The sequence below is a fragment of the Lotus japonicus genome, chromosome 2, assembly GCF_012489685.1.
Source record: "Lotus japonicus ecotype B-129 chromosome 2, LjGifu_v1.2".
NCBI classification, from domain to species: Eukaryota; Viridiplantae; Streptophyta; class Magnoliopsida; order Fabales; family Fabaceae; genus Lotus; species Lotus japonicus.
Window position 1 is genome coordinate 83,330,037 of NC_080042.1, and position 11,900 is coordinate 83,341,936.

The window sequence follows — 11,900 nt, forward strand, 5'->3', positions numbered from 1 at the left end:
ACAAATACCGACCACCCTTCCCTTCTCTCGCCTCCCTCCACTGTACCCGCGCAGCCACTACCTCATTCGCAACCGGCCACCGTACAGAGGAGAACTCCGCACTAGTGTTATTAAACTCGACTCGATCATCGACTCGGTGGGAATATTGGGTCAATGGGTCACTAGTCAAACCACCGAGTCACAGGTCGAACTGGTTGACTCGAAATATATTAATATTTTAAAAAAATATAATACAAGTTAATATCTAACATTTTCTAATTATAAATTAAAAACCATTAATAACTTCAAACAAACTAGTATCAGTGTTAAATTTTTTATAATTACTATTGGAATTTCCCAAAATTAATAATTTTTTTTATCCAACTCAGCTTTGTTTATTTTATGCAACAGAACACAATTGTTATCAAATGTCCAAATCTATTTAATGCACAAAACAAAGCCGTTGGCCCAATATCACCAAAATAAGGCTTAACCCAATAGAAAAAGACCAGCATGAGACAATAAGGAACCCTAGCAACTAGCAAGTAGCATCCAATTGTATCTTTCTTCTCCCAGTTTCTTCTTTTGTTCTTCCGTTTTTATTTTCTTGTTTCAGCATGTGGCTATTCTTCTAGCTCTTTCCCTTTTCTTTCTCTGTTTATTATTGTACCGGTTTGTGCCCCCTATCCGGGTACCAATTGAAGCACAGTTACTTACTGGCCCAACCGTTACAGCTCCGAATCACCGGCCGAGTCTAGCCGGTCCAGATCGAGTCGCTTGCATGACCGATCCAATACTCAACTCGAATCCCGGTTCAACCGGCAAGTTGAATCTCTCATTCCTTTTCCTTCTTGTGCTTACTACTACTTACTTGGAATTACATGTTGTGCAAATTACATGTTTAAATAAACGATAAAATTAGGGTTGACAGAGAGAAATCAGCTTGGAGGAGATTGCTAACTTGAATCTATTCTTTAATGGGAGTGATCAAGGATGGCACAATCTCAGGGGTTCTACCTGACCCTGAGGGATTTCTGGTGCACTATCCTGCTTATCCATCTTCTGTGTCTCGTGCCGTCGACACCCTCGGTGGAATTCAAGCCATCCTCAAGGCTCGAAGTTCGCAATCAAACAAACTAGAGCTCCATTTCCGCCCTCAAGACCCTTATTCACATCCTGCGTTAGGGGAGCTTCGTCCCACCAACACATTGCTTCTCAAAATATCAAAGAGTAGAAAATTTCCCTGTGATCATGGTTCCACAAGTACAAAGGACAATGCAACGCAAGAAAACCAACCTCATAAAGTTGACAATGATGAAAGTCTCTGTGCCGATATTGTTGCTCGTGTTCCAGAAGCTTATTTTTTTGATGGTTAGAAGCTCGAAATCGGGTTGGTTTTGGTCAAATACTTTATTCAACCTCCTAACCAAATTATCTGGTTGGCTTTTTTGATGTCATGAAGGAATGGCTGACTACCAACATGTTGTTCCTGTTCATGCTGACATTGCCCGGAGGAAGAAGAGAAACTGGTCGGAACTAGAAGAACCGCTCTTTGGTGAATATCTTGTTTCCATGTTTCTGTTACTTTGATTTCATGTTTGAAGAGTATTCAATGCCTGTTTTATGAGTCTGTGATTTCTGTTTTTGTTCTTTGATGATAGCTAAGGGTGGTCTCATGGATGTGGATCATGAGGATGTTATGATTATAGTGCCTCCAGTTTTTGCTCCAAAAGATATTCCTGAAAATTTGGTGTAAGTTTCTCTGACATTTCTTGTTTAGTGATTAAGAGAAAAGTCAAGGATGAGCAAGGATGATACTATATTGGATACAATCCCATAACTGTTTAGGACCATTTAAATATTTGTACATTCGAAGAGGATGATGGTAGGGTACCATAACTTGGACAGTTGACCTTAACAATGAGGAAAAAAACTGGAGAGTCACTTAATGTGATACTAATTGTATGTTATTTTTTGTTATCTATTATTATTATTATTATTTTCTTAGCTCATAGAGTTCCTTTCTAGCTCTTAGAGTGGCTTGTCTTTCAGTGGGGTTTTACTATTTCTGTCTTCTATATGTATGTATGTATGTATGTATGTATGTATGTTCTGTGCAATTGTTTCTCTAGTTTGAGGTACTTGGATAGTGGGACATGCTATATTCTTAAAATTGAAGTATTTAAAAACTTCTTATGTTCTTATTCCTACTCTACTTTTTTTTCCCTCAGTTATGTTTCTATTCAGTCATCGGCTTCTACAGCTTTTTATTGTAACTTTTCCATTAGTTATTCTTGCAAATTTTGACTGGAAATTTCATCTTGCTTTACTTTATTGAAGTGTTTCAGTCTTTTCTTATTTCAGCTTGAGACCACCAACCGTGTTGAGTTCAAAAAAGAAACAAGAGCATAAGAAACAAAAGCATATTTTACAACCACATTTCAAGGTAATCTTAATTAAAAATTCTTCCTTTATAGCATTTAGGCATAAAATTTAATCCTTTTGGCAAAAAAGTAAAATATACCATAACCTTTGGTGAGTAACCTGTTTGTTGACTGTACAACTTTGAACTTTCTTTCATCCTGCTGTTTCATTCATCATAAACATGAAATATCTTTTTTCTGTGGTAGCAAAAGAAACTACATTAGTGAGAAAGAGGCAAGAACAACTAGAGGAGAATCAAATATCCTCCAAAACCTTAAAAAACTAACTATAAAGAAACATTCGCAGTGGTTTGATTATACAAAGTCGAGAGATGACAGAAGGGATAAAAAGCCTCTAAGAATGGAACAATCCTGACCCATATTTCCTCCGAGAAGTTTAATATTTGTGTTCAATTTCTTGTAGACAATATTTGCGTAAATTAGATGGCAAGCCGCCTTACTTTCTGCATGGTTTTTTTATGGCGATAAAAGTCTTTAGAAATGTGCTTTCCAGTTATTCGAAAGATCACATTTTGTTCGTACATATTTTTTTGGGTGGCATTAGACATATGCAATATTTTTAGCAAGAATATTTACTTGTTGCAATGTTGTATGCAGATGGACACAGAGATGGAACCAGTTCTTGCACTTGATTGTGACATTAAAGATATCCTTCTGTCGATTGGTAGAACCATCATAGTTAAAAATGATTGAAGTTGAAAAGTTTTGCATGGTTTTATTTGTTCATTGTTTTGCTTATGCTTTGTAAAATCCTTTTTACTTAAATTTACACTTTGACCTCGTAGTTTATATATTTTTTTCGTTACACTGGAAACAAAGCTGAAGCAAAAAAAAAAAAAAAACTAAGAAGCCTAGCTATCCCTTAGGAGATTTTTCAATATTATAATTAGCTATTCGATTAACTAGAGAATTTCCTTTTTAAAGTATTTTAATTACATGTGTACAAAATATATGTGCTCAAAATATCTGGTTTGGGTTTTACTTAGCTTTCATACAGATTCCTAAAAGAGTGAATTGGGAGGAGTACATACCACAAAGCTCAGATCAGTGGGAGCCGCAAATGGTCGTATCTAAAATGTTTGATGAGCGGCCTATATGGTCCAAAAATTCGCTCACTGAACGCCTGCTTGATAAGGGCTTAAGCTTTTCACATGACATGCTCAGAAGGTGACATATGAAAATTCTGCTTATTTGCTTTTTATATTGTGACAATGAATTGCTACAGCTTTGATAATTATGCAGTGGCCTTACGTTCTCTCTTGCAGGCTTCTCTCTAGAATCTCTTACTACTTTTCCAGTGGACCATTTCTCAGGTTCTGGATCAAGAAAGGATATGATCCACGTAAAGATCCTGATTCACGCATGTAAGACTCATTCCTGATTTCTAAATAATCTCATGAATTTTTATCATACATTTGACTCAAAACTATTTAGCTTCCATAATAAACAGATTTCTGATGCATTTTTCAGTTTCGTAATATTGTTGACTACTAAAATGCTGAGGTGTCATGTTATCCTTTCATACATTTCAGTTGCACATGCTTCGCATGTATATCATAACAATATAGGAAGTAGGAAATAGCGTCTGTAATTAGTATTATAATTGCTGAGCATGAAGGTTTTTGGTTTAGCAGTTATCAGCGAATTGATTATCGAGTGCCAATCCCTTTGCGAAGTTACTGCGATACTTACTCAGCCAACAAGTAAGTCCTTTTCTTTGATTTATCTCAGGCTTTACCAAACGAAACTGTAATTTAGGAGAAACTCCATCCATGTGTATGCATAAGATAGAGGAACCAGAATATCAATGTAAAATCATGTAAATAGACATTAGACAGGCGGAGTTGATATAACATATCTGTTTATTGTCACTATATCATAACTATCTTGTCATTGTGTTATTTCCTCATGTGGAAAGGCTATTATTTCATGCAGATTGAAGCATAGATGGGAGGATATATGTGCCTTTCGAGCTTTCCCTTACAAGTTCCAGACATCTTTACAGTTGTTTGAGCTTGTTGATGATTATATTCAATCAGAAATAAATAAGCCTCCATCACAGGCAACTTGCACCGTAAGATTTTCATGCGGATCTTTGTTTAATATAATAATATATCACATTTATGACATAAATTTGCTTTACTTTGCTTTTGACATGTTTCATATTTTTCTTATCTCGTGGTATGAAAGGTGATGCATAATTGCTCATTTTTCTTTTTGCTCTAACAAACAATAACCAACTAAGTGGATAATTTCTTGTATATAATCTTGTTCTGTCGTGAAATTGTGTATATCAAGCTGCTGTAATTTATGCCTCAAGCAATAAAATATCAGAAAATTTGCTTCCTTTTATATTTTGTGCATGAAGCTATTGTAACAAATTCCATTACCTACCTGAGTTGCATCTTTCATGCTAACTTTACAGTTTGCAACTGGGTGGTTCTCACAAAATACAATGAATTGTATTAGACAACGTCTAATGGTGAGGTACCTATCAATATTTCCCAAGCCTGGTGCAGAGAATTTACTTAGAGCTGCCACTTCTAGGTTTGAAAAACTGAAGCGGGAATGCATTAGGAATGCCATGAAGCTTGATGGAGAGGAATTCCAGCAAGCCAATCCAGGTTATGTCAACTTTTTTTTTTTTCAGTTTTTCACAATTTTTTTACGAAGTTCATGGTTCTTTATATTGATATAGCTTTAGCATATAATAACTGAAGGAACAAATTATTGCCACATCCAAGACCATGATTTAAGAAGAATTAAGAAACAGTCAACTTCCAACCTCTCTTGTTAAGAGCTGAAATTTTAAATTTTTGCTGATTTCTTAGACCTGTAATACACTTATTGTTCAAAAAATCCCTACATAATACTTATCTTGAGTACTATATGATCTAACGTGGTAAGGGAGAACTCTATATAGATTCCTCCGAGAAAGTTTGTTGTCTGTTTTCTCTGAAAAAGTTTTCTAGTCTTTCCTGGAAAGTGTTATTTGTAGCAGAATGGTAATGGTATTACAAAAAAAAATTAGTCAATTTGTTATATCTAATATGATTATGAACCAAAATGGAAGAACTTTTTGTTACAGAACCAGAATTTAGTATCTTTTGCTGCTAAAATTTACTATTCCTGGTATGATAGTTGAGCAATAATTGAATATTTTTATTGTATCTGGAACACAGGTTTGGAAGAGAATGAGGAACCTGACAATGTTGAAGATGATGAAGAGGGTAATGATAGTGAGGAGGAATGGGAAGAAGAACTTGATCTGGTAATTATTATCTATGTTTTCATATTTTATGCTTTTCTCCGTAGATTGTATTGGCAGTGGCTTTTAAATCGGATAGTTTTTAATCTATTCTGTTGACTCGTGTAGGCTGGAGATACTGAAGTGCCTCTGCCGTCTGATTCCTGTATCCTTTTCTATTTGTATTCTAAATTTACTATTAAGTTCAAAGATTGAACCCTCTTTATTGCATGGCACAAGTTTATATGATGAGGATGGAATAAAGATTCTGAATACCGTAGTTCAGGGTAACTCGCTACTGCGCTTGAGTAAACATGGTAATGATATGATAACAATCATTCTGAATTCCATTAGTTAAGTCTCCCCTAAGTATATTCTTGAATGACAAAGAGTTGTTGTTAGTCTTTCCTTGTGTTCCGGTACCACACCCTTTGGCGCTTGCACTTTATGCAGTTCCAAACTGTACCCAGTGAAGTTGGAAGCGGTATAAAGATTTGATAGTGGTCTTGGCAGGATTAATGGAAAATTGTTGTTTTTGTAGTTTAGAGAATGCTTTTTGTGGCCTCTTAGGTGCAACTCTCGTAAGGTTGCTCCAATGTGACTTTGCGGTCACAGGTTTGAGCTGTGAAATCAGTCTTGCAAAAATACAAGGCAAGGCTAGCTACATTAGATCCACAAAGTGGGTTTGGCCCTTCTCTGGACCTCGCGCATAGCGAGAGCTTTATAGCACCAGGTTTTCCCTTTTTTAGGTGTAGCTCTCGTGGTTAGACTAGTGGTGTTTTGAGTAGAAGTTATAGGTTTAAAGAGTTACTAGTTATATCTTCATCGAAAAATAAAATGTTTTGTTTTATTACCAAGATGTTCCTTTATACATTACTGCGAGACTGAAATAGGAGATCCTTTCAATAATTGTCTTCTCTATATGCTCAATGCGAAGACAAGACTCAATGCAGCAATCAAATTGGGATGAATCTTGATTATTCTTCTATCATTTTGATGGCCAAGTCGATTGCTAGGTTTTCTCAAGTAACATTCGAAAGATCTTCTGGCCCTTTTGAATTCCTTTATAATTTTCAGACTTCAACATGGAGAATATTTCAAGGTCCCATTTACAGGAGCTTTTTGTTAGCTTTCCATCAAATGAAGTTGGTATTGACAAAGCTCACGAAGATTGCAGTGATGAAGAATATCCCATATACGAGGAAGATAGTGATGACAACTACTCTGATGAATGATTGCTGGCATTCAGGCTTTTCAGACACAGATTTCTTCTTGAAGTGTTTCTGGAAATTTTGCTCCTCAGTTTTGAGGAGCTTCAGTGATTTTATAAACTTAGATAATTATTTTTTTAAATCTGAAATGTATATAAAGTTAAAATTGCATCTAAATATTATTATGGATAAGTAAATTAGGTTATACAATTATTAAATTTTTAAGGAGTTCCATTTTTAGATTTCATAAAACTATTATAAGTTCTAATCACCTATGGCTTCATGGGTGATAGAAATGAACTAAAATAAAAATCTCATACTCATTATTCATTAAATGCACCGTTCCTTTGTCCCAACCCCTCTCAACTTCACAATTTATCATTTGTTGTCACATTCTTCCTCGTTGGTAGTTGAAGAAATTGTTTGCAGTTAACTGATGAGATGAGATACATACGGCTACTGTCTGTCTTGTTGTATTCTACTCTTCTACTCTGCTACTGCTATTTGACACATGTTGCTAGGTAGTTATTTTTAATATGAATAGGAAAAGACTTAGATGCAGTTTCACATGCTCAGTTTTTACTGTTGTCTAATTACAACATAAAATTGTTTAAAAAGGGAAATTGAGGAGGTTATGACATTATTAAAATACTGGGTAGTTAGTTTGATTGGGCAACAACATAAAAATTGCCCAAAGTACTCGAAGAGTGGCTCTTTAGTTCCAAAGTCTTAGATGCATAATTGGTGTTATGAGACCATTTAGAATAATATGATTATTTATTATAAAGGAAAAAAAAACGATAACTTATCTTGATTTTGATTTGCAATGCTAAAATTTGTCTCAACAACAAGTCTCATAGTTAAGAGTTGCCGGTGTGTATGAAAAATGATTGTTAGGAGATGTCTACCGTTTAATGTAATATTCGAGCCTTGGGATTATAGTTTCATAGCTGTGCCGATTATATATAATTTTGGTAAAAAAAAAAAAAAACTTATTTGCAGGTAAAGTTTTTTTTTTGGCAACTTATTGCAGGTAAAGTCAGATTCAATGATTCATGCATGCGGTTGTGTACTATTATAACTACATTAATTACATAACTAATGGGACCAAGATGAAGTGACATAACTAATGGGACCAAGTTGAAGTGATGGATGATGCCCATAAGTTGGATAGTAGATCAGAACAGTGACACTCTGAAAGTGACTGGAAAATGAAGTTTCCAGATTCAGGTTGGAACATGGAAGAAAGGGAAGGTTATTATTAGAAGAAAGATAATTTTATACTACTGTACAATTCTGCATTAAGAAAAAAGAATAAAAATAAAATGTACAATTGCATTGATAACAATTAACAACCCTCCTTACAAGTAGAAAAATGTCTGTAATGTTGTTACAGATTCTCTAATATGCAAATGGTCTCATTGGACTTGAATTCTGAACTACATATATATGCCTTTTATATTCTACCTCTAAGGAGAAAGTATATTCAGAAAAGACACTCGAGTATTAATAAGGTGCTTAAACAAACAATCCAACATATTTTCAAACCCTTCAAACACTACCACCACAGCTTCAAGCTCTCTATTTGCAGATTGAATCTTCTCTGCCTCAAAATCCTTGCTTGAGTTATCCATAACCATTCTGCAAAGTGCTAGGTCCACTTTTTCCAGTCCAATTTTATTTTCCTGTTGATTGTTGCATTCAAGGACCCCTTTCCTCATAAGTCTTGACACAAGTGTCCACTTATTAACCTTTGCTTTGAAGATAGGTGAAGAAAGAAATGCCACTAGTGACTCAAAAATGTAGCTGGTGATCACACTAGCTTCTCTGAGAACTCTCACAACTGCAGAAAGATGTTGATTTAGATCTAAAGGAAGATAGGCACCACCAAATGACCCATCTATTATTTGCTTCAATAAAATCAGAGATTTTGTACATGTTTTTCTGGTGTTTCTTCTGAGACTCCAATATGCAGAGATGTGCCTTTCAATCACCATGTCTCCAACTTTTCTCCTTCTAAGTGCTGATTGAAATTCTTGAACATTTCCCTTCATTAACATGATGGAATCCCTTGTTTCTCCCAAAATGTCCAAGAATCTTACAGGGCAATCAAACAACTCATCAACCCATTTCTCATTCTGGTGGTGAGACAGTGCTTGTTGGGTCAGTGGTAATTTCAAAAGATCTTCTATGCACTTGTATAGCTCTACAAGGCCAGATAGACCAAAGCAAATTGCTTCCACCCTTGAGGAAGATGATTGTTCCCAAGATTGAAGCTTGTCCAGCTCTTCTTCAACTCTAACTGTGCTTGGATGTGATCTAGTTGGTAAGCTGATAGATCGAATGCCATAGCGATAAGAATGCTTTGGTGAAAAGGTAGCCATAGTTGCTCTTTTCATCATAGTGGAAGGTACTGAAATGATGTCGGTCGCAATGGTTAAAGGTGTCTGCTTAAACCCGTAGGTCGAGCGTTCTATCCTTAGAAACCGCACTTTGAAAAAAAATAAAATAGTGGAAGGGGGCTTAAGCTACTGCTTACCTTGTGTTGGGGGGGGGGGTTGAAGAGAATATATACAATGAGTATCTAAATTCTTGTAGTTATAGGTAATGAATCATGATGCTAATTGGATATATAACATGTGAAGGAAGTGTGGGGCTTTTCCATGATGTGGGGTATGTTGCATGTTGTTGTCACACTTGTCACATCTTCTACCCGCAATACACGTAACCACTCATTTTAAATGGGAAGAGTAGCTATCGGAAAATGTTTCTTACACACCTCAAAAAGAGGTGAAATGGGAGAGAGATAGGAAGAAAAGAAAAAGTAAGAGAGAGGAAATATGAAATGTGATAGATGATAAGATGAGAGAGATAGAAACAAAAATAGGTGGAAATAAAGTGTTTAAAAAATGAGGTGTGTATATATCATTTTTGGTAACTATCTCTATGTTACATATGGTGCAGGGTTCACCTCACAACTTAGGCCATTCCATGTCTCACTCCCTATGTCTATTGAATAAAACCTATGAATGGTTTCGTTCGAGAAGGTCGGTTATTGTTATTAAAGCTTGTCTTGCAAAGTTCTATGGACTTGCACTGAGATATAGGACTGAAGATACGGCAAATCAAAGACAATATATTTCAGTTTTTTTTTTTGTCCTTTTGCTATGGATTTTTTTTACACGAATGGCAAGGTCTATACATTGTTCCCTTCAAGGATTGTAATCATGTTTGCTATCATAGGATGTGTTCACGTGAGATGAAGTGAATAAGAACATAAATACTTTAAAAAATATAATAGAATCACTTAAGTAAGGAGCTAATTTAGGATGTGCATGTCTGATTTCTCTTAAGTAAGGTCTTAGATATGAGTTTTAGCTCTACCATGATATAGATATTTTTGGCTCGAAAATAATTGAGAGATGTTTAATAAATTGTGTAAGATATTGCAATTAATTGGAAAAGTAAATCAAAATAGCTTTTTAATTTCAAGATGATGAATGCTTTTGCTTTAATTAATACTTTAAAAACACTCCTTAATCTTACAACAAGATTTTGTTCAAATGTGAATCCTCTATGTTGCTTCCGACATAATTTGATATCTTCATTACACCATAATTAACCTGATGTGTGGTATTTTGGCCAAATACCTTGAATCCCTTAAATGTTTAGAATGAGATAATGAATGTTCGGTGATTGCTGATGGAAAATTATCTCCTAATCCATATTGTTCTTTGTTTAGGTGCAACGAAAAGCATAATGTTGCAAAAGTATACAGAACGCATGTGACAATCACATATTTCCTCCGTCCCCATAAGTTCTCATCAGAAGTTATACAATGCATAATAGTTTTTGGCAGTGCTATGTTTAAACAAGGTCTCAACTCTCAACACGTGTGATCCTAACAATGCTTTGTTTAAATGTGTGTTTGTAATTTTGTATTTACGTTTAAAGCACATTCGTTCTAAAGACATAAATTGGAAGCATATTCAAATTGCTTTGGAATGTGCCCGACAAAAATACAAACACACTGGTTTTTCACATTTGCCGGTAAAAAATTAGTTTCCATAAAAACCAAATAAAGAAATGTGATACGATAAGAGATGTATCATATATCACAATATGTAAATTCATAGGTTGTGAGGTAGCTTAGGGTCTCACAAAATTCACTCATTTCATAGCTAAGTTTCATACTCATTTTATATGTTTTTATAATGCTTTGGTTGGCCCAAATGACTATATAGCTCATTTTCGTCCTGGTCGGCCCAAAGACTACACGATCAAGTGATCGTTAAGCTGGTCGGTCGGACGACCAAACACATAACTCTCACTTTCTAAGTTACTGAGTTAACATAAGACTAAGTTGACATAATTGATAGTCAAGTTCAACTAACGTGATTTGGTGGTCAAGTTCTCCTACACCATATTGACTTGATGGTCAAAGTGTCCTAAAAGTTACTAAGGATCAGACGAAGAAGCATAATAATAGTCAAACATTCAGATGTGCATATAATAGTTTTTAATAATATTATCTAAATTGAATTTCTTAAATATATGTATATATGTTTTTGAAACTTTCATTAATATGTGTGTGTGTCAAAATATATATATATATATATATATATATATATTGTTAATTAGTTTTACACAATTAAACAATGAAGTTGTTGCCATAAAGATGCATTGCATATATTCTATCTCTATTCTGCCAGAAGGATGGTAAAACGGTACATACTTTCATCATCAATCTCATTTGATTGTTTAATTTCTCAGATTGGGGTTTTCAATAGAAGTATCAGTTGACATTTGGGTGTTCCCTGATTAATGTCTGAAATGCATGTAAAGCTTTCAATTGGACATAAAGAGATCTATCAATTGGTTTGGTTGACGATGAGCGCCATTGGTGTTGGACAACACTCTAAGAGTCAAGGTCAGATTTTGGATACATTGTAATTGTTTCAACTTAATTTAATGAACTGGGAACCAGGTTACTTAATTGATTCAACAACCTCTTGAAGT

At 34.8% G+C, this 11,900-nt stretch overlaps 2 protein-coding genes across 2 annotated transcripts; one reads left to right on the forward strand and one right to left on the reverse strand.

Annotated features, from left to right (window-relative positions):
• Positions 1-518: 518 nt before the first annotated feature.
• On the forward strand, positions 519-7,106 carry LOC130740382 (uncharacterized). The gene is made up of 13 exons (XM_057592976.1): positions 519-1,350; positions 1,442-1,534; positions 1,641-1,731; positions 2,344-2,425; positions 3,021-3,069; positions 3,419-3,590; positions 3,689-3,787; positions 4,058-4,126; positions 4,359-4,497; positions 4,849-5,047; positions 5,606-5,694; positions 5,800-5,836; positions 6,748-7,106. Exons 1-13 carry the CDS (start codon positions 957-959, stop codon positions 6,903-6,905), a joined length of 1,671 nt encoding a protein of 556 aa, XP_057448959.1. The 5' UTR covers positions 519-956; the 3' UTR covers positions 6,906-7,106.
• A 1,049-nt stretch (positions 7,107-8,155) lies between these two features.
• On the reverse strand, positions 8,156-9,418 carry LOC130735790 (uncharacterized). The gene has a single exon (XM_057587688.1). The coding sequence runs from the start codon at positions 9,281-9,283 to the stop codon at positions 8,351-8,353; it is 933 nt and encodes a 310-aa protein (XP_057443671.1). The 5' UTR covers positions 9,284-9,418; the 3' UTR covers positions 8,156-8,350.
• Positions 9,419-11,900: the final 2,482 nt, after the last annotated feature.